The sequence below is a fragment of the Pempheris klunzingeri genome, chromosome 23, assembly GCF_042242105.1.
Source record: "Pempheris klunzingeri isolate RE-2024b chromosome 23, fPemKlu1.hap1, whole genome shotgun sequence".
Taxonomy (NCBI): Eukaryota; Metazoa; Chordata; class Actinopteri; order Acropomatiformes; family Pempheridae; genus Pempheris; species Pempheris klunzingeri.
In genome coordinates this window covers 17,450,422-17,474,143 of record NC_092034.1, presented here as the reverse complement: position 1 = coordinate 17,474,143, position 23,722 = coordinate 17,450,422, and the positions used below count along the sequence as shown (strand labels likewise).

The 23,722-nt window shown below is 42.4% G+C and overlaps 1 protein-coding gene across 1 annotated transcript; it reads left to right on the top strand.

Moving 5' to 3' along the window:
- The first annotated feature begins 7,517 nt into the window (after window positions 1-7,517).
- Window positions 7,518-18,359, top strand: nat16 (N-acetyltransferase 16). The gene is made up of 5 exons (XM_070854914.1): window positions 7,518-7,576; window positions 16,067-16,292; window positions 17,136-17,360; window positions 17,521-17,855; window positions 18,131-18,359. The coding sequence occupies exons 1-5, from the start codon at window positions 7,518-7,520 to the stop codon at window positions 18,357-18,359; spliced, it is 1,074 nt and encodes a 357-aa protein (XP_070711015.1).
- The last annotated feature ends 5,363 nt before the right edge of the window (window positions 18,360-23,722 follow it).

Genomic DNA, 23,722 nt, shown 5'->3' with positions numbered 1-23,722 from the left:
GATGGATGTTCTTCCTCTGTACCTTAGAGCTCCATTATTGTCCCAAATCTATTATCTTAAGTAAAGAATACCACAATTGGCTGATCAGACTAATGTTTTGGTCCCTCTGGACCTTCATCAGGAGCCTTTTGAAGGTCCAGAGGGACCAAAACACTAGTATGATGATAACGATATGTTAGGAGGATCCATTTTTTCCTCAAGACTTAAGTCAGAGTTTTTAACACACCTGCATATGAGGTAGTCCTTTGTCCAAAATCTATCAGAACACATTAATGAGACCTGATGTGGATGTGATGCCAAAAATGCACTATTGCCTGCAGTTTGTAAAAGGTTTACTGGAAACTAGAGTAAGCAGCTGTTTGGGGAAGTCACAGAGATGTTTGAGGCCAATACTGGTATCTATATTTGAACGTTTAAAAAGTCAGACCAGGATCTATGGGCTGATAACAAACAGTTATGATATTAATGAGTTGAATGAATTGTTACAATAATTGTGACCAAATATGTACCAAGCTGGTCGTTATAGTTTCAGGAATATTTTGGTCATTTGGGAAAAACTGTTTCTTGCGTTGCTTTCTTGTCTGGAGTTAGATACCACTGTTATTTATTTTAATTTCAAATTTAAATTTGAGGATAAACAACTTGAGATGCATCTCATTTTCCAACAGGATCCTCAAGCACACAAATATGGAAAACAGGCACTGAAACAAAAGTAAAAGTTACTCTCAGGCTACATTTAACGTCGGTGGACAGTTCGCGGGCAGTAAGCATCGTTTTAACGTCTACACCTGCAGCACACAGAAGTTGGAATTCATACAGAGAGCGAGAGAGGTGCACTAACGGAGTCCGTCTCCCGCCAACAGCGTCCTGCGTCTGTCCGCAGCAGCTTCTGGGAGCTGATTGGACAGCTGACTGGATAACCTGCCAGCTGATTCATTGATTTTTATTTCCTGCCCACCCAGCGAGTGCGAGGAATCTGCCTGTTCAGAACACATAGCAGGGGGGTGTTTGTGTGGTTGTAACAGCTGTCTGCGCACTAAACGTCACACAAATAGACTTGAGGTGTAAAAGAAGGTGGGGACTGATTGTGGCTTGATTCGTTGGATAAAATGTGTCATATTTGTTCTGTGCAAGTGACGGACATCAGAAGAGCCTCTAAAAACACGGCCTATGAGGACTAAAGTTAAAGTCCAAGGGTCAGTAGCCACGTAAGAGATGACGTTACTAAGCAACTGCCAGCTGATATTGGCTGAATAAATGCAAAACGTGATCAAGACCCCAAAGTGAAAGTGAAAGTCATTTCCTTTGTATCGGTCTATTTTTATGCTTCTTGAGAGGATGTCAGTGGCACATGTGCACCATGTGTTATCTCTTCCATGTGGTGTAACCATGTCATTATTCCAGTCTGAAAAGCACTTTATTTAAAGATCGTAGGCACCGTTTCTGAACATACATCTATACACAATGTTAGAAAGTGACTGTTGAAGCACTTAACCGGGCCCAAATGGTTAGCATGAGAGCTTCCTCAGCACGATGTAAAGCAGCGTCTCAGTGTTGGAGGCAGTTGGAGGCAGGACTCAGTGTCTGGTGATGCTAACCAGCATTACCAGCGTCGCCTCCTCACTGATCCCTAAAAGAGACCTGTCTGCCACAGTGGAGCATCGTCACACTGCCCTTAGAGGTGGGCTGACTACAGTGAAAGAGGCTCAACTGGTAAGACTAGGCTAATTTAAGCTAAAGAGGCCACCCAAACACCAAGGGTGGTTTGAAATGAACATATCAAGTCTAAAGTGATACAGTCTGAGCAGCCAAAAGGGCCAGTGGAGCCATGAAAGGTTACGAAATCAGAGAGTGAGAAGATTAAAAGGGACAAACGAGGAGGGAGACGGGGTAAACAGCAGCTATGGATCTCACAGAGATGGTGGTGGGTGCATAGATCTGCACAGAGACCTGGATACAGCGCCGGAGGCGAGGCCCGTTCATTCCTGAAAGCTGCTCAGTGGTGCATGAAGCCAAAAAACGTTGACTTCCCGGGCATTGACTTGCTCTGATCGTGTGCACCGTTGGGCCCAGAGAGCATGGCGGCGGCGGCGTAGTAGTGGGAGTGTGTCGGGCGCCCTGAGCTGGCTAGCTTTTAGCCTTCCGCTAACTGGAATGGGGATAAAATGACTTAATTGTACAGACGTCACTTTCACAAAGTGAGTCAGTGGAAAAAAGTCACTTGGGGCCCAGTGGCATCATGTGACCAACGCCATTGTTATAATTACTCAGTTTGGCCACTATTTCACATTGGCCTCAATGCCTGGCGCCCTGGGGGCCTGGGTGGGCGTGGTCTCAGTGTTGTACTGCTTATTTTATGAGGATTAAGAACCCCGATGTTATATATTACCCATTCAAATGTAGCATTAAGTCGTTAATAATAAATGTTCTGAAGCTACATATTCATTAGTGGTTTACACTGACTTTAAGTAGAGAGCCAACTCAGCAGGTGAATGATAAACAGGACTGAGGCATAGGTTGTTCTGTATGTGAAGCAGAAGCCAGGAAACGCTGAGCAGAGCATGAAGCCTTTTACTCCTCAGGCATTTTTATATTTTATATCTGTGGACAAAGTCTGTTTCCAGTCTTTGTGCTATGCTTATGTTAACTGGCTACTGGCTGTTGTTTCATATGAAAAAGGTGTTATAAATCGTCTTGTGTCAGTCTTAAATAGAGCGGATTTATTGGTCCAGCTCTATTAAGGATGATTTATGATGCTTCAGTGGTTTGCCAAGATTTACATGCTCAGAAAGAACAAGTGGGCTTTGGGAGTCCCACATACACTGAAACGTTTGTCTCCACTTTTAATGTGTTAAACAATGAACGCAAAATCCAACCAGAAGGGACCCAAAGAGTGCTGACCTCTGCCAAGGTCAACAGTCCAGTCTTTATGTATGCATCTAAAACTATCAGAGTTTAAGACCAGAGACACCAGTGTCACAACTTGGCCTGCATTATTTGATCCATATATTATCCATATTTCACCCTTCCAAGGTTCCTGCTAATGGGGCTGTAGTTTTCCTGTGATCCTGCTGACAAACAGATGAACAAACGACAGTGAAAATACACCTCCTTGACAGAGCAGATGATAACGGCCTCAAACATGCAGTAAAGTCTGTGCACCCAGTGCATATGCCAAAAATCTGTATTTGTACATTCTACCCATGACACATCCTTTTCCTGACTGGGCTGCTCCAACTAGCCACCCACATGAATGGGACAAATATAACAAGTTCTCTCTCAGTGGTGTCATTTTCACTTGTGAGTTATGCTCAGGGCAGTTCATTATTTTTATTTGCTCATTTTCAGATCTTTTGTAATAGATGTTCTGGTGTCACAGTAGCTGCAGATGTGACTTTGCAGCTTTGTAAATTCAACTATAAACTATTATATGGTAGGAGCTGAGTGACTGCATGTAAAAATCCTCCAAAAAGTTCAGAGAATTACATTTCCAAATGCTCTAATGCTTAAATACCTGATGGACATGTGCACCAGACAATAACTTGTAGATCACAGTAAAAAGTTTAGGAATCCTAATTGAATAGAAAAAGAATCTCTTTTTCAGTCAGAATCAGTGTCGTTGCTGGCACGTTTTATTACCGAAAGGAAGAAGAAGTCTTTGATGTCGACCTCAGCAGGGACTGACTCGCTAAGTAGCTGTTTAACCTGATGTCTGCCACGCAGGCACGAACATGGGATTTGCAGAGCAGATGCTGATGCGGTAGCAGAAACAGAACCCAGTTTAATCTCGGATGGACTTCGGGGCTCTCAGGTGTAACGTTGAGATAGCTGACATCGCTGCGAACAAAGTACCTAACATCAGCTCGCAGGGGAGCAGAGGATCTGATGTACCTCATTCATCATTCTGGTCGTTGTGTAGAGGTTTGTGAAGCAGAAGCCAGGACACGTTGTGAGTTGTGTGACTTTGTTAAGTCCCATCAAATTTCTTCTATTTGTTTTCATGATACAAACAAAAACAGTGGTATTGATTATTGAGTGATAATATTATTTCCAGCTTTACTTTACTAACTGAGAGGAGTGCTAGAACTGACATAACTTCCTGTCAAAAGCCAGGGCATTGCAGCTTCCAAGAAAGCAACTGCAGATCTGGTAAGCCTATACTACCCTGTTCTGAATTATGCATACTGCCTCAGATAACACATTATTCATGACCAATGCTGCGTTGTACAGGTGGCAGTCTTAAACCATTAAGAACATTAGCCGAAGCTGTTCAGTGAGTGCTTGGAGAAAGTAATCCTTCAAATAGTGGGGTAATGCTTCCTGTGATGCCAGCTGATGGACGGCAGAGTTCTAGCCAAGGTAAGAGCGACGTGAATAAAATGTGAGCCGTGTTTCTCATTCGATCATTGATTACATGGGAAATCCAAAATTTGGAGCATAATACATCTTTGTTTATTTCTAGGAGAGACTCCACTTCCCCATCTCCTCGGCCGTCTGCTCCTCCCCCCCCCATCTGTAGATCGCCAGCCAAAGGCACAGACTTTTCCCCACGTCACATGGATGACATGGCATTTGGAAAAAACTGTGAATAAGCATGAAAACATTGTACGAAAAAACAGCAACACTACGCCCTCCAATTAAATACATTAAACAGTACGTTATTTGTCAGTCTTTTATATGCTATATGTTTCTACCTAACCAGCCGACTTAATCATCTCATTACTCAATCTCAGTCTCAATCAGTCATTACCTGGACGGTTCACTTTCTACATGGAGAACACAGAACATGTTCTTCCACCGGTCCCACTGGCCCTCTCCACAGCACTCTGAGCCCAGATGAGGGTGAGCAGCTGTGGCTCAGAGGTAGAGTGGCTCGTCCCTCAATCGGAAGGCCGGTGGTTTGATCCCCGGCTCCTATGGGTCGGCGTGTCCAAGCGTCCTTGGGCAAGACACCGAACCCCAACTTGCTTGTGTGAATGTGTGAGTGAAAGAACCTCCAACTTAGATTCCTCCTGAACGAGTGCTGTGTGACGTAAAAGCGCTGTGAGAAGTTGAAATGACTAGAATGACGCTATACTAATGCAGACCACTTACCATTTAAAAGAAGAAGCGACTTCTGCCATGTGGACATGGCTTGGATTTAGAAAATCCAGTGCTGAAAACTACAGTCATCGCTAAAAGGTGGGAATGCGAGTGAGCTCTACCACTTAAAGATGAAAACTAAAGCAAAAGAAGCGTCTCCCATTCAGCAGTTACTGTGTTGTGATTTATACTGTTGCCATGATATGGAATTACAAGAACCATTACGGAGGATTTAGGCCATATCACGCACACCAAGTACAGTCTAATTTGTTCTCTAATTTGTTCTGAATTGGTCGGCCCAACAGTTAGAACTGGGCTCCCAGCTGTGGTCCTGGAGAGGAGCCATCACTATCGGGGCCATCCTCTGTAACCAAGGAGATGACGCCTCGGAGTCCCATCAACGACTGTGAGAAAATCTGGTCACATTTAAAGAGACTAAATCAGCTCATTCCAACGGATCAGCCACAGAGGATTTGCTTAAAGGGACAACGTAAATATTTTTACTCTTGAGTTATACTTTGTCGACCATCAGCGAACTCTGTTACACTACATACACTTGGTCCTTTGTCACGGGGGGGGAGCGGGGCATCACAGTTTTTGTCACTTAAAGCTGTAACAGATGTGCCTGGATTAGATTTTATCCCTTTAAATAATTAATGACATCACTCATCAACCTTCTGTCAAAGCCAAACAATGGTAGTGGCAAAAGACATCATCTCCTAACTGAAAAACTGTGGGAGATAATGGAAACAGAAGTACCATTTATTATTTATTTTGGTTAAGACCTGCTGTCACTTTCCCGTGGCGTTTACTTTAAAGATTTAATATGTCATTGATTTAGAAGAAGGGCTTTAGGTAGGTTTATTTCAGCACTAGGGGCTCTACGCTATCACCTGTTAAACCACTTGCTACAGAACGAGGCCCAGTAGTGGTTGGCGTGCCTCTCTCAATATGGAAGGTATTCATTTTTAGATGGTACATTAAGACCATTTTCATTGGGATTTAAATGGGATTAATATTTACTACGTTAGGCTCATTAAAAGTGCTTTTGGAGCTAATCCCATAAGGGACAATTAAAGGGAAAAAAAGAGAAATTATTTTTTTAGAGGATCTAATAGTGCATACATATATAGTAATAGTAACAAATATAGTATATAAGTAAATAATAAATCCATTTTAACTTAAATTAATACTATTTGGTACCCTGAAACTAATCCACATTTTGTAATATAGGTAGAAGCCCAATATTGTGTGTAGAGTCCGATGCAAGTCTTCGACATATAATTAAGCAATTCATTTAGGACACAAAGTTCCAAGCTATTCAACACTAAAATGAATGAAGCCCCCTTTTGTAGAAAATTATACAAGGGGGGGTCACTTCAAGGAGAGGGAGAGACTCTTCAGTGGCAATAAATCCAAAGGTTGCCATTAACCATAACCTCTGTCTTTCTAATGTGGAGTTGTCGTATTGCCATGATGGATGGCCACCTTTTACCCTGAAATAATTTATCCGTAAGGGCTCCTCAAGGACATCTCAGAGAAGAGGGGGGGGGTGTAAGCCACGTCTCTAAGTCCAGTTTTCATGGTTCATTAATAATCATGTTATCCACCTCATACATTCCAGGAGAAAGTTGGGCAAGATACAAACTTTGCGATGGTGCGTCCATCACATCTTAAGCTTAACCCTACCGGACACAGGTGATAGAGGTCATTGGTCGTGAGATTGCTAGGCAAACAGGCGTTATTTAGTATTTATGGTAGTCACCTTGTCAGTCCTTTTATGAAAAGACAGAGTCATGCAGTTCGTAGTATTTGGGTAACACACATAAAACACACAAATCTGATGTTTTTCAAAGGTACAATTTACTACTAGGTGTGTCAGACTTTTAGGGACGTAGAATGTTTTGTGTCCTATTAGTTTGTGTCTGCTGTAACAATGCTTTTCGGGTCTGATAGGCTCATATGTAGCCGTGGGTGATCAGTGTGCCCTCTACTGGTACCATGCCATTAAGGATCCAATGTGAAGGCATCTCAGTAGGGGCTGTGACTTTACATAACTAAAGCAAATACATCAAACTGTAATAGAAAGTAAAAGTCACTGGAGGACATCACTTGAACTTTGGGATATGATGCATTTCTTGAAGCATAACTGATCCCACACAGAACAAACCAGGGTAGGTGATAATGATAACCATATCGCACAGTTGTCTTGTTTTAATGGCAGCAAGCACAGAGTGATTATAGACAGATTTACCAACTAATCATTTTCTGGTGCCTGTGTGTCAATGGTTTGTTCCATATATAGGCGTGGCTGCGTGGGAAAAATGACATGGAGCCTGCTATCGCACGACAGAGTGCTATGCTTATGTGTTTGCGTCAGCATGGAGCCTGCTGACATGAAGCACTGGAGCCAAGGATCTACCCAGGAGACATGAATGATTTTGGTGCCCATGTTCTCATCACTTGATCAACAGGATAATCAACTGAAGACATGGTGTGTTCCTTTGAGTTTTGTATTATTCGGGTGCTCAAGAGACCTGTTCTGTCAGTATGATGGTCCTGTGTATTCTGTGTGGAAGTGGGGGAAGACAAAGAGGAGAGCTGGCAGCCAAGTGAATCAAATTTGTTGTAAATCAAATGTGTTAACCGAGACAAAATGACATGTTCATGAGGAATTTGTGCTATATTTGACTTTGATGGTCAGCATGTAAGGCCAAAGATATCAACCAAGCCCTCTTGGAGTTACAGTATATCATCGTCAGGATGCTTTCACTTGAGAGTCGATGGACTCTTCTGGTGGAGAACGTGGGCCTTGCTGAAAAAGATCATTCGTAGTAGATTCTAGGTCTTGTCTGCGGTCATCTAGTTAGTTAGTACTACTTTTGTGTGTATCTGTTTTCCTGTGTGTGTAGTTGTAGCTGTTTTAGGTTACTGCAGTCTTGTCTCATGAAGCACTCAAGCAACAAATGCACAAATGGGTCAAATGACTGTTGTCATGTGAGCAAAAAGCGCTAAAATATTTATGCTTTGACTATTGCCCTTGTTCCTGTGACTCGTTGGTCAGTTCATGTGATGGGGTGTCCTTGTTTGTGTGCATCCCTTGGTTTCAGATTTTTTTATTTTTTTTTTTTCACGCCACAACTCCAAAACTCCCCCATCTGGCAGGGGCATCATTCAGTGAGCAGAGCCCAAACAACAGTGAGCATACTCACATTTGTTCTCCGTGGCATATTTTGAAGGCAGTTCAACAGTCTTTGCAAATGAGCCAAAGTCCGTTTTTTTTTTTTCTGGAGGTCACTGCCAGCCGAAGAGAGGAAGGAAGCAAGAGCATGAGAGAATGAATAGGAGAGAACACAAAAACAAAACAGCAACGCTGTCGTTGGCAGGAGCAGCTATGCAGCCAAGCCTGACACCTCATCTCAGAGCATCAAAGCATGATGGAAAAATACCAGTGTTCACAGTGTGTGCGTGTGTGTGTCTGCTGTGACCAGACAATGTTTTCACTACAAATGCCCTTACAGCTCACATGGCCCACTGACAGATTATTGGAACATGTCTAGCATTTCTGTGCTAGCCTCTTCAAACCAACAACACCCCTAAGGGGCCGACTGGCCACCTCGCTTCAGTCCCCTCTCCCAATGGCAGACAAACACAAGCTAGGAGGTCATGAAAAAGGGCTCATAATAACCTTGTGCAGCCGTAACCACAAAATGAACTCGGGATTATATCCCTGACGTGTAATACAAATGTGTCCAGATTTTTTAAAGGCCAATTTTCATCCATTCCATAGAAAAGTAACAGAGAAGAATGTTTGTGTCGACTAAGGCTTTTCATAGTTTTGTAGAAGATTCTCTACAGCAGAACCTTACTGATGAAACTCTATGAATCTTTCCAATATCCCTGTGAAGAGCAGAGTCTAAAAGGCTCCAGGTTCATCTGACTGTTACCCTTTAGTGAAAGCTGAAAGTTTTTTTCATTTCAGACTTCAAGTTGCCCTTCTCATGGAACAGATATGCTTCAGTTTTAATCTTTGAGGCATGCACTCCTCTTGGGCTTGACTTACCCATGGATTCCAGTCGGCACAGCTGCATCGACTTCCGTCCACGACGTGGCCGCCAGAGCTGAGGTTTCTCTGGTTGATGCTTATGATTGCACCAGAAGCACCACAGCAAAGCACCACAGAAGCGTCCCAGGAACGTCTTTCCGCTCTGCTCTACTAAAGAACAACCTTAGTCAATGTTTGACGGGAAGCCACGTCAAGTCGCGCCAAGCTGCACAGAGCAGATGAGCCGGCCGGGAAGTCAGACACAGGAACTGAACAGAGCATCTAGATCTTTTTCAAAATAAAACATAGCATACAGACTCCCGATCCTACTACACATTAGTACTTCAACATGACCTTGTAGCTGGTAGCAAAAGAGAGACAATTTAACTACATAGCTTAGTGGTTGTAGCACAAAAATCAAGAAATAATGACCCAATCAATAAAATCTGAGCAAGTCAACAAAAGCAGGCAGGAAAAACAGCTGTGTTTCTGAAACCTTTCTGGTGGATTCTGAAGCCGTGTAGACAAAACAACATGCGGCTGTGCCTGGTGGAATCCTGGTGTTACTCTATTCAACCACAGTATGGATGTATACTCCCAAATTCTCTTGTACATCTCAGGAAGGTCGACTGCATCATAAAAAACACACAGCAGCACTCTAACCGTGCTCTGGTAGCATTTAGCAGCCAGTGTAGTTATCATTATTGTTGTATAACCAGCATAATCTTTACACATGTTGACAAACAGGAGGTAAAAGATGTGTTTTCAAGTGTTACAGATGCTCGATCTTGGAATAAGTGTCATTTTCAAAGCCTTTTATCATTTTGCCACAAGTGAGAGTTTGTTTTTTGCTTTTTGAGAGAAATCCAAATGTTGAGAATGAAGTCAAACTTATGTGTGGTTAATTTATACTCAAACGTTCGACTTTAATCTTGAAATATCAAGTTTATTTTCAACATTTCGACTTTATTCTCGAAACGCAAAGCAAAAAGAACCTTCCTCCTCTCCTTTATTTCCCCTTATGCCTCGCCCTAATAGTCTTCTGTACTGAGCCATATGCTTTACTGAGGCTTGGACCAAGACGGAATAGGAGAAACTATTCATCCTCTCATGACCCTTCTCCAAGTTCACAATGTTGGACACAATGTAAATGTCAGTGCTGTGAGGCTGTCGAATGAGAGAGTTTCTAAAGAAAGGGAGCAGGCATGACAGGACATGTTCAGAGCAGCACAGGCTCTGCATTCTTTTTCCATCCAACTGCTGTCTCTCTCACATGTGCCTGGTGTTTGTCTTCCTCAAGCTTGGGTTCTCAAACAAGACGCCTCAGCATGTGAAGATTCTGCCGGAGCCACTGTGGTGACGTGGGAGTAAAAGCGCTGAGTGCTCCACTGTTTGTCATGTTAGCGTCTTTTCTCTTTCATATATGCATTGTTTGGATGGAAGGTGGTGATTGTACGACGTGCTGTTTAGTGCTCTTGTGCTTTCACCTTTAGTCACTTGGTACAGTCCTTGACTCACAGTACAATTGCAGCACTAACCTTGTGTTCTCTGATATCTGATATCACCTCTTCGGTCTGCCAGTCTAAACTCATTTTCCCCGTGTACTTCCCCACGGTCCCTGCTGCAGTCGGGGATAACAGTTCACCCTTGGAGGCATCATATAGATTTACTCGTGGGTGGTTTGTATTTGGCTCATGACACTGGCCTTGATAGTCACTTTGACCCTCCTCTCCCCTGGGATTGCACAGTCTCTGGCTGCTGGACCTTTTTCTATTGCTTTGCTAGGAGCTTCCACGTCTTGATGTTTGCAGCTGCCCCACCTTGGCCACACCGCTGTACGGACGGATATGCGATGATGTTGTGTCTTCCGTGTTGATGGCCTGGATCTTGTTCCTTCTGTTGGTGTGGCCCTTCTCTTAATCTGTCGTCCTTGCTTCACGACTTTCAGTTGATTGTGAAATCCTTAAGTATAATGCTGCCCTGTGACTGTGTGGCCATCTGTTAGTTCAACCTTTTCAGTCTCACTTATCCTCTCTTTGCATCCACCCATCCACAGCTGGGCAGATGTGGTCTGTGCAGAACAGGAAGCTAATAGCAAAATAACTAGTGCGAGCTGCACTCAATGGTCCCTTAGGAGAATAAGAGTTGCACTTCACTCTGTGATGCTTCATAGATGGACACAGATAGACTTGGTTTCTCTGATGGGAGAATTAGTTTCCATTCTTTGTGTCTAGATTAGCTCATATTTAAAAGTGTATTTTTCCATTTTAGTGTCTTATATCTATGTCAGTTTGGGAGTTGTGTAAAACATTGGATGAGGGGGTGCCCATGGTCATATTCTCTGTCATGTGCTATGTGTGTGATGGCACTGGTCTGATTTACCTTCCAGGGGGCAAGGCATTGGAGAATGGATGTGTGTTGCAGTGAAGTGAAAGCTTTCTTGTTGTTACTCCAGGCAGCGCTCCGATGCGCTCAGTCTGAGAGTCTGCAGTGAATGCTGTCTAGTGTTTTGGGTCCCTAGTATTGTTTCTGTCCCCCTCTGAGCTCCTTTATGTGTTGAGACACGCTCTCTGTCCACTCTGCCTCATGGCTATAATGCTGTGGACTTCATTTCCCATCTTCATTCAAGAGTCTTTAATTATGAGAGCGTGACTCTTGTCATGATTTCACATTCCTGTTGTGTGATGCCCTCAGACTCATATCATCAGTAGCCCCTGCTTAAACTTAGATTTGCTCTGCTTCTGCTCAGACTGGGCACTCAGGTACATCACACCTCTCCTCACACTCAACTCATGAAATGTCAACTCTTGGGTTTTTCCCCTGCTTGTGTATTTTTTGTAACCCTGTCAAAATTCCCCAACCCACAGAATGTCAGGTGTGTTTGCTGGCCAATGAAATGATCCCTGCTTTGTTGTGGGTGGGTCCACCTTGTTCAAATTTGTTTTTATTTTATTTTAATGGTGATAGTATATTACTGGAACTTTTATTACAATTATATCACTTTCCCTTTCCCTTGTTCACTGACACCTGCACACCACAGAGACCAGCTATTAGCTTTCTAATTCTAGTTAAAACCGAGGCGGTACATTAACGGCCTCGGTCTACTCTGCTCTTAGTCTTGTAGTTCCCTTTCCAGCTTAAACTGAATATACTCATGCTGTAGCACAAGAGCTGGAGCAGAGCTCTGTAGCACTCTGCTATGTTTTCACATGCTGTCTTTAACAGTAGTCATCAGAAATCCCACCAAGACCTGCATTCTGTGCGAAACATAATGGAACGCAGGGATCATTTTCATTGGCCAACATTCTATTAGTTGGAGAATATTGAAAGGATTATTGCACAAACGTCCCAGAGCAGAGGAGAAATCAGAGAGCAAATCATTCCCAGCGCACAGTAGCAGTGTGAGTGTGACAAGGGCTGTGTGAGGAACAGTTTATCTGAGGGCAGGGGTTTGGAGGAAAGCATTGCAAAATCTGAACATGATATCAGTAAGTCGGGCTCTCAACTTTAAAAACTGGGCTTTGAATAAAGAGAAATAAATAAAGACTCCATGTGATGCCAAACATCATAGCATTCATTAGCCAAGAGCGGCCTGAGAGCTGTCTTATAAACCTTTTCCAATACATCTCTGCTGTATGGGCACATCACAGCCAGGACTGTATCATCTGACATTGTTTGCCATCAGTGCCGCTACAAAACTTACTGTTGTAGAAGCTTCTTTTGCTTTTTTTGATTAGCTTTTCTGTTTGTTTCCACTTCACGGCCTGGCTCAGCTTGACCCTACTCTCTTTTGGTACCAGATACTTCATTTCCTACTGCAGATAGTACCCCCCCCCCCCCCCCCCCCCCCCCCCCAAGCTTAAGTGCTGGTCGTCATAGCAACAACTCCATTCAGGGACAAACTGAAACCTAAACTGTACATTTACTGCTGAATCGCTAACCTTTCCTCCACCTCTGCTTGCATTCACTGTCGTTCTCTGCCACTTGCTCTCTCTCTCTCTCTCTCTCTCTCTCACTCACTCGCTCCATCACTCTGCTGCCACATGCACACCTTACAGACGATCCTGCTCCTTAAAGGAACAAAGCTGCTCTTAGAACAGAATATCAAAGGGATTGTGTTCTCTATGTTTGCACACTGCGGTTCACACCCTGCCATTTTTTCAAATCAGTTATCTGTCACATGTTTGTGCAGGATGACCTATGTTGTCCTGTGAAGTGAGGATTCTCTCTGACCAATCAGGGATCTGCAGGGTTTTCATATCATCTTTTATTATCGCCTCAGCTCACTTGGGACCTCAGTGGACTTCATAATAGAAAAAGTACCAGGTACTATCCATAACTTTTGCCATTGAACAACCAGCCCAAGCCAGTAGAATCAAGCAGAGCCAAGCAGAGTCGCACCATGTGGTGGAAAAGGGGCTTTTCTGTGCACGGGTGGCGTGAGAGTAAAGATTCCAACCACTTCCACAAAGATCGAGGCTTCATTCTGCGGCAGCAGTTCCAATTTACATCACTTGCTGTGTTCATGTTTTTCCATGTCACGTCACCAGCACTGTCCTTCCTCTGGTCAGCAGGAGCATCTGCACATTGAGGGTCAGAACTGGGGGGTGGGGACTCATGAATGGAGATTTGCTGTGGTGTCAGCTCATGGGGAGCAGCCTCCCCATGAGTAGTTAGTAGTGACAGTGATTGCTGTGCACAGGTAATCCAGCATTTCAAAAAATATTAAGACAAGCTTTTCAGAGCGTTGCCTTCATTAACAAAATGTTTGCTTTATTGAAAGATCCGATCAGTGGGGGCAATATTCATTACTGACAGCATTTGAAACCATCAACAAAATTTGGTCAATATTTAAAAAGGATTTAGATTTATACCCAGCCCTACCTATATGTTACTGTATGTTACCATATACGAACCATACTTTGTTGTATCTCATCAGATTGTATCACTGCTCTTTTGTATGGCTTCCTATCTTATGTTGCATATTTTTGTTTTGCGCAAGCTTGTTTTATTTCATTTGATCACACTGTACTGCATCATGTATTAATGCTTTGTATCCCAACGCTATTAAATGCAGAAATCTTGGTGAGAGTGAGCATCTTGTTTTTGTTCTCCTCAGTGCAGAGTCCTGACACACCGGTCTGCTCCGACAGTTCATGTTGGCCATTTTGTTCATCATTATTGATTATTGACTATTTGTTTTGTTAGTGCCCACAGCACTCACAACTCCTGTGTAATTGTTTGATGAAACAATTTTCCTTTTAGCTTTCTCCATTTAATCTTGTCTGTTTAATTCTGTGAATTCTTTGGTTAGTTATGGACAAATACCAGCGTGACGGAATGTGACGTGGGTATGAAAGGGTGTGGATTTGGGGCTGAGGGTATGGATTTACAGGATATGTGGGAAAGGGTACCAGGATAGGTTCCAGTTTTCCACTTCTATTGTCTGTTGTCATTAATCTGTTTTGCCCCATCTTATTTTCTGTCTGTTTCTGCCTCCCAGGTACTTCAACCTCTCTGATCTGTGTTTTCTCTCTGTGGTTTCCTTCTGTTTGGTGTATTCATCCACCTCCTTCTGCACATCTCTCTATACTGCTTTGCTTCTTACCTAATCCTGAATCTAATGGCACTCCCAGCAGTCATCTGTGTTTGGTTCCCCTCAGGTCACTCATTCAGGATTGTGTTTCTACTCATTCAATCTGTGCAAGTCAATAATTCTGGTGATGTTTTGTCCCCTACTATGTTTTTCTCCTCCTGTTCTGCTGGTTATTAATTCATGTACCAGTCCCATCCCTTTCACTCATCGTTCTTTTTCACTTTTAATGTTATTGCTGCTAGAAAACCCTGTACAATTGGCAATGCCTTATGACTTCATAGCCCTCTGTGTTGGTTGCCCCCAACTTTGTAATTTGTGAAATGAGGCCTATTTTCTAAATTGACATTGTGCGACTAGTCATACATTACCAACTCAAGTTAAAACTTCTTTCCTCCAAATGTCATCCACTTCTAAAGCTTGGTTCTGCCTCATTCCTGGCTACTTGTGTTCTTTTCCTTCTGTCCATCTGGAATACTACAGAGCTCAGCTTCCAGTACACAGCTGGTAGTGTAGGCTGCTGTGAAGAATGAGTTGTTGCTGCCACTGTTGTGGTGTTGGCACGGCACTTGTACAGCAACTGATAACACCCTTTAAGTCTACAGAGTCCATTGTATCATGTCACGGTGTAGGCAGAGGACTGTGAGGTCATTCCCATGCTGTTCCAAAGTAGCTCAAGATTGGTGGATGCAGAGCTGAGTTGTGAGGGCTCTTATAAAGTAGCTACCGTCTACTCCTGGCATCACAGGTGCAGTGTTTAGTGTGATGTAGGCAGGTGTATGGACACAAGCAGGATTTTTAACCAGGATTAAGTTACTCTGCTAAACGGACACATGACTTGCCTAAAACAAAACTTCTGGTTATGCTTTACTGCTGCTTTGCTCTTACAATTTACAGTCACACTGTGTGAGCCATATGAAGGATTAAATTGATGCACTTAGACTGTGTTTTCCTTTGTCCCTAGAGCCATCAATTAGATTATTCATTCTCTTTGCATAGAAATTAATTAATGTACTTTAACTGAGAATTAAGATTTCAGTGGACACAGCTGTTTTCTATTGTTGGAGAGATTTCCTTATTAACATAATCAGTGACAACCAGTTATCCAAGCAGACATGTCTTTGAAGAAACTTGATTTTGCTTTGAACCAAAAAATTGCCACCTCCTTCTAGGTTAGGACAGTCCTTGAGTTCTCCTAAACCCTGGTTTAAGAGAATGGTAAATGCTTTTGCTGTGTGTGTGAAGGACCACTGATCATTTTTCTCTGTTTGAAAATGACATCCTGCTCTGACATAATTGATAAATGCAATCTACAATAACCTCTCCTCCACTTTATATCTCATCAGTTGTTTCAAGATGAAGATTGATACCAGCCTGACTATGCCCCAGCTTCCAGAGGCCCTGTCCCAGGCAGGCCTTCAGTTCACTGTGGCCACTGAGGAGGACTTTGATGAGATCATGGCCATGAGTCAGGACATCTATGGAGGCCTTGACTACCTGCCCACTCGATACACCAGCTGGCTGCAAGAGACCAACCGTACAGTCATATTGGCTCGCAAACAGGGAAAAGTAGTAAGTTCAATGAATAGCATGAAAATATTTTTAAAATTGTGGGTAAAAGTATATGAAGTCCATGAGGAATTCATAAAATTGATTTTTTCTAGATTGTATAACTATAGACATAGTATATGTTATGTTACCCGCTACTGTAGTGCCCAGTTGGACATGCCCTGAATACCTCCAAAGGAGGCATTTACCCCAAAGGATTACATTGTTGAGGGTTCGGTCATCACTCAGAAGTCAATACGAAAGGCCAAATTGTTCAGTAAACCAAGAGCTGAGCCTTAAGGCCAGTCCAGTACAACGCCGCATCACCAATTTTTGGATCTTGCATTCCGTCTTATTCTCGTTTGTGAATAAGACCCCAGGTACTTACAGTCACTAGGGGCAATGACTCACTTCCAACCTGAAGAGAGCAATCCTCTGCTTTCTGGCCGGAAAGCCATGGCCAGTACCATGTCCTCAGATTAGGAGATGCTGACCCTCAACAACATTGCTTCATTCTAGGCTGAAAACTGTCCCAGTGCACCCTGGACGTCCCGGCCTGTTGACACTAGCAGAACCATGTCATCTACTTTTTGCAAAGATTGTGATTCAGCTGATTTGTTGATTAAATTGCAGCCAACTCAGATCCATATGAAGAGCAGAGAATGCCCTGTACTGCATGCTCTTGATCTACATATCCTTGTTTCCCAAACAGTAACAGTATTTCGCTTCCCAAACAGGGTACAGAAATGTTTCAGTCATGTTGCTCCGGTCCAACAAATGGAATGGGTTACAGTTTTGTCACAACAATCATTATATGATTATTGTTAATCTTTGTTGTTGTCCTGCTTCCTTTGTGGTGATCTGCAGATTGCTCTGGAGTCGGTGTGTGTGATTGACAATGGGGAAACCATGCTCGTGGAAGGTCTCCGTGTCGCCCCTCAGGAAAGGGGCAAGGGTGTGGCAGGAGTTCTGCTGCGCTTTTGCTCTGAGCTGGTCAAATCCAGGTACCCAGAAGTCAAAGTAAGCCGCCTGACCCGTGATGATCAGCTTGGACCTAAGGACTTTCAGAAGTATCGCATCATAACCAAGCAGGTACCAGCAACAAAAACACACTAAAGGTCCTTCCTTTGTTTAAGTCTTATGGTGCTTATGGTTAGTGGGTGGTGTTCATCATCAAAATGCAGTAAGTCTTGCACATGGTCAGTGTGTCTTCTTTTCTAGTTCTTCTTCAGCTTGTCTCTCTTTTCAACAGGGTATTCTGCTTGTGCGCTTCAGAGCTGAGGACCTCAAGCTCCGTTTGTCTGAGCTTGGTCTGGGTGGAGATGTCCAATCCTCTTTGTCCTCCAACTCTCCTCCAGTGCGTCTTGACCAAACTGCTATCCACCGTCTGTATCTGACCACTGACCTGATGCATGGGGTCATTCCTAATGCCACCATCATTCAAGATTGGCAGCCATTCAAGCCTTTGCCCAGTAACATGGCCATCCTGCTGAAGAAGGACATTGATTGGATGGTGGATGATATGTCCAACCCTACTGTGGCCAGCCTCTGTACCTTCCCTTTCCGGGTGCCCATTGGAGATGACTGGTGACTGTCCTTTCTTTATTGAATGCCAAGCAGATTTTAAAAGTTAACCCAGGGACAACTACTGTCTATAAGGAAGTGTACAACATTATAGTTGCCTGCACTGTTGTCTACCATATTACTGTTTGATTGTACCTTTACCTTTGTAGCCAGAATTTTCTTTGATTTAAGAGTTATTACACATGGTGGCATTGAGATCCATTTTAGAGTAGAGGTATTCATTTTCAGAATCAAAATTCACTCATTCAAGTCATTCTTTTTTTTTTTTTTTTAACCAGGTATTACCTGAACATTGACATGTTCGGTAAAGACCTGGACCTGGCTCAGCAGCAGTTCTTGTGCCACCTGCAGCGCCACACCGCCACCCTGAAGGGTCATGTGATGTGCCAGATGTTCCTGGACCCACCACTCTGGAAGCCCATGGTCGATTTCTGCCACAACACCTTGAGCGTGGAGCTGGTGAAGGAGTACACCGAGCAATGCGTGGTGGAGGCAGACATCGTCTAGTTGCGGAAGGGGGATGGAAGGAGTAGAGGGAGATGATGAAGAAACCAGAAAGGAATGAAGACAAGGCTCTGGACAACAAGGAATGGACACAACTCAATTACACTTAACAGAAAAACATAAACCTCCACTGAGGAAATAGAAACCATGCAAACAAAATTTAGTTACTACAAAACAAAACAACTTCTAAGAACGCAGTAGGTTAGATATAACAAAACACAAACAAATACTAGGCGTGGACATAAAATCATGAACACATTATGTAATCTGCTGAAAAAAGTCTGTGACAAATAGTACATTTCAAAAAATTCTAATATTCAGTTGGTGTCACATATGGGTTGATACAACTTTACAGTCATTTACAGTCAAGTATTTTTAATTATATTAAAAATACTTATTATTATTATATTATTATTTTTAAGGCTGTGGTTTTGAGGTGAACTTAATATTTCAAGCCCCAGGTACATAAAGAGGAGGACTAAATAATAAACCCCTTTTGGTAGTAGTCTTCATGGGTCAAAAATCTTGGACTGGATCCATATTGGACCCGTGGAAAACATAACCAAACCCAAAGTTCATAAATTAGTTTTGAAAGCAGTTCTAAGGACAGTCGGCACTGTCAAGATGGCTTACAATTTGTCAACACTGCAAATTTGTGAGAATGCATCAAAGTTGATTGAAATTAATGTTGGTCCAGAACGTCACTGTTATAAATGTCAATGTTACTGGGCCCTAATGCAGTCCAATCCAACAACACTACAAACTACTGCCTCAAAAGTGTGTATAAAGTTTAATTGTCACCTTATTTGTTCAGCTTGCATTTAACTTTTACTACAATGATTACAGGTGTTTTTGATATCATGTCCACCCACTGTATCAGTCATGTCATATGACACGCCACAGTGTAATAAGAGTGATGAACCTGGGGAAGCTTTCTCACACCGGTAGCAGTGATGTAACCTAAAAACTAAAAACAGTTAACATGGAAATGCTAAGTAACCGTAGGGCATCTCAAACCTTTCATCTCTGTTCTTTCTGTAAATATAAACCTTCTAAATATGTACACAAGCTGAGTTGGGTTACTAAATCTGCACAACTCTGAAGGCACTTTATTAAAACTACACAGGCAGGTTGTCTCTATGTTAGAATGAAAAGGAATAGTTCAGGATCAAATAGGGTCAATTTACAGATCCCATCACTCTAATGTTGATAGGTGCACCTATCAACTAGTATTACCTTTGGGACATCAACAACAAATCTCTGCTGAAACAACAAACAATGCCTGTTAGTGAAATGAACATGCTTAGTCACAAAATGGCAAGCAATGTATCCTTTGTTAGGGTCGAGCTTATGTCTTAGCTTTTGTCTTTTTTGGTTCAAATCTCTTACTGTATATACATGTTACTAATTTAATATTTTCGCTAAAATGCTGCAATAAAATTTTAACAGACATAACGAACTTCTGAAGCTGTAAGCTGAAATCAGGCTTATGTTTGTACTTGTTAGCATAATGCCAAACAAAATGCTAATGCGCAACAGATTACTGTGCAGTTTACCACTGGCTTCAGCTAACGCAGGGAGAGGGACTAAACTGGAAGTAACTGCTGTAGAATTAACAGAAAAATAATGTTTTATGTTTTAACCATCACTAATATTAGCTGGGAAAAACCTTTTGAAAAATTGCGTTCCCTGTTACCGTACAAGACCAGTGTTGATAGAAGGGTCAGCCATGAGAAAACATGAACAGAATATTGTGGATTATACCATGGCCAAGGACAGTACTCATTGCTGCATGACTGGCACTTGTTAATAAAAATCCGGACACCTCAAACATAGTTCCGTTTTTTTAGTAAGGTGTTGTTCCGCCTGATCTCACAGAAATACAGGAAATGACCACCACACCACATCACGTGTTAGTGGCACATAATATGTTAAAATAATGTGCTGACACAGAAACTGTTGCATATGATATGTCATTTAAGACTGTTGGAGAGTACCAGCTATGGGCATACCTGACCTTCATCTTCATGGTAACAATAACATGGGTAACGTGAAACGGTCTGGTTAGGTTTAGGTACCAAAACTATTTGGTTAGGTTTAGGAAAACACAATCATTTGGGTTAAAATAAGTAGTTCCACATATGTTAAGTTATGTTATGTACATGATGTAAGTTAAGTACTTTATGTAAGTTAACTTGTTAAAATAAATCAACTCTGACTTTTGGTTTCACATGAGACACAAACAGCATTTTCCTGGGTGAAAGTACTGTATTTGACCAAACCAGCCATCCCAGCCCTCCTCCCTCTGCATGTAGCCCACAGGTGGACATTGTCGCTCTTCATACCACATCACCTGACTACCACTGCCCAACCAGGGAATTCATGCATCCACCATGGCAAAGTATCCTAACTGACTTTCCGTTGGCATTGTTTCCGTGGTGTTAGCATATACAACATTTTAACACATTTCCATGTTGCCGCCACGTAATGTGCTGTTGAGAGATTGTGGTCAGTTTATGTATTTTTGTGACATTAGTCTGTCCAGAACAGCTGAAGTGCTTCTTGTCATAGACTGTCCAAGTATATGGAACTCCGATGGAGTGATGAAGAGCACTCATCCAAAAGATATCCTCTCATTTGGGGAGGGATTTTCACCCGTCTGTGAATGAAACTGGATGCAACCATAGCAGCAATGATTTGTCACACTACCAGTTAACTCAGCTGTGAAAGTAACCATATAACTTAATTCAGGCTCAGGCTCAATTTGTTAGCTATGCTGAATGTATAGCTCTAGGGAAAGCAGTATCAGTTGTTATATTGGTTCACCAATTTGTCCAGACTGAAATATCTTGACAATTGGATGGATTGTCACGAAATTTGGTACATCCATGATCCCCAGTAGATTCATCCAGATGAATTTGGTGTTCTCCTGTTCATAGTGGCACCAATACATTAGTTAACCTAGTCTTATCCAATGGAATATCACAACATCCATGACAGGCACTGGCACACAATATAGCCCAGAATTCAGTACATTCATTAATGTTCCCCCAAGGATGAATTGTAATAACTTAAGTGATCCTCTCAGGTTTCATCTAGCGCCATCAACTTTTCAGTTTATTTAACAATTTGCTTGACTAAATGACTAAATATCTGCAAAACTGGCATTCCCATTAGCCTCAGCGACATAGCTAGTTCTAATTTTTGTTTAAGGCTGAGTAGCAAGTGTTAGCATGCCACACTAAGGTTGTGAGGATAGGAAGCATGCTGCCATTAGCAATTAGCTCAAAGCATCACTGTGCCCAAGTACAACCTCTCAAAGTCGCTAACATGGCTGTAGATGTGTCCCTGTGATATATGGCCATGGTATAAGCACAATATTAGACCCTGATATGTCACCATATGAAAAAAATAATGAACTTGGTGGAGGAAATTACACTATTTCATTCTATTTTACCCTCTATCAACCTATTATTCATTCCTAAACAAGAATATCTGCATTATTACCTACAGATTTAATGTCTACTTGAGACATCTTAGCAAATCTCCCTTTAAATGCTCTCTGTGTGATACAGGACCATTTGTCTGTGCCAGACAGGAATATCTTTTTGGAAAAGCATCTTAGATCATAATCCACTTTACTTCCTTGTTGCCTTGACCAGCTTTTATCTTGACTTTGACCTTCTTCCTCTTGTATGCAATTTTGTAGTTGTGAGGATGACTGGGCCTATTTTCTGTGGAAGATTCACGTTGAGTCAGAGCTAATCACAAAGGAAATGAATAATTGAACAGACACTTTAAGATGATAAATACATTAGGAAGGACCTATTAGAGTGGCCATCAACATATTTCAGGGAGTAAACAAATAGGAGGACAACTATCTTCTAACTTTATCGTTTGTAACCAAAGAAAGTCAGCACTCAGATAAATGAATGCATTGTTATTTGCTGCCAGGAGTGAAATGAGCATATGGAAGGTTAGAAGGCCATGGAAGTGACTATTTTGAAAATGTGTCTCCTTGTGACCACAGAACATCTTTTGTGATCTTGCCTTAACATAACCCAAACTGTGTTCTCATGATTCTGATTCTGACAATAATGCATCGTCAGCTAACATACTGACTGCCACAAACCTCTGACATTAGCAGAGAACACCATTAGCTATTAGTCCACTCATGACACTGTCAACCTAAAATGGGCAGTTGAGCCCTTACTGCCTCCCTGAAACAACGAAGGCCTAAAACTATATTTTAGGGGACCCACGTCAAGATTAGATGATGAAGCAGGATCCACCTTATCACACCAGTTGATATTGTGCTTTGTTAGCTCATATTCTGGTATTCACCACGTTGCTCAAATTACCTCAAACTTGTTGCCATTGCCACATAGTGAATCTGAGGGCTCCTCAGGGCCTGGGTTAACTGGCAGTTGACTGATTTGCCTGGTTGGTAATCCAGACTTAAATCTATTTTAACTGCAGGAAAAGTCTGTGTAAAATATTTCATGCTGTGCCCTTGGTACTGAATAAGTAGACTAGTGTCATTAAACATGATCTCCTAGAACATGATACAAGTGGAAGAGGCAGTTAGTATATAGTTAAATAGTGAGATCATTCCTATTTGGCCATTTTCCTGGTCCTTGTTGCTGGGGTAGCAGGGTAGCTGACTCTTCTCAATACCCACGTCTTACAGCTGGTCCTGGGGGCTTCCCATGACATCCCAATCTGTTCTCATTCCCAGGTCATCAAATTTCACATCTCATACAGACGCTGAAGGGTGCCCTCTTTGTTGGAAGTCAAAGAGGGTGACAAAGCAGAGGCATTTGATGACCTGGGAATGAGGGTGGTCTGAACCTAAAGGGAAGTGTCCAAGAGGCATTCTGATCAGATGCCTGAACCATCTCAACAGCAGTGCTACTTAAGGGTGAGAACAGACACCATGTGAAGAAAACTCGTTGAGGTTACTTTTGGTCCAATTGATTAGGGTTGGAAAGTAGATCACCTGGTAAATTAAGGGACTTGACTCAACCATGACTGTCCATTACAGTGTCCAAATTACAGTAGATGCAGCATGCCTGCATCAACTGTTTGGTGATTTGTTTGTTGATCTCATGATCCATTTTATCCTCACTTGTGAACAATTGTGGTGATTACTCTCTCTCAAACCAAAGTGAGTAATGACCATCGTCACAGTAGGTAAAGGTTCACATTAACATGCGTCTTTTGTTATCCAATCAAAAGTGTACATGTGTGAATGCACACAAGAGGCATTGACAATGCGTTGAGGTCCGATCAGTCTGACCACATTGGGAGGTGGTTTGGGCCGCATATGGCCACATTCTTTTAGCAGTGTGCACAGGTCTGTGTCC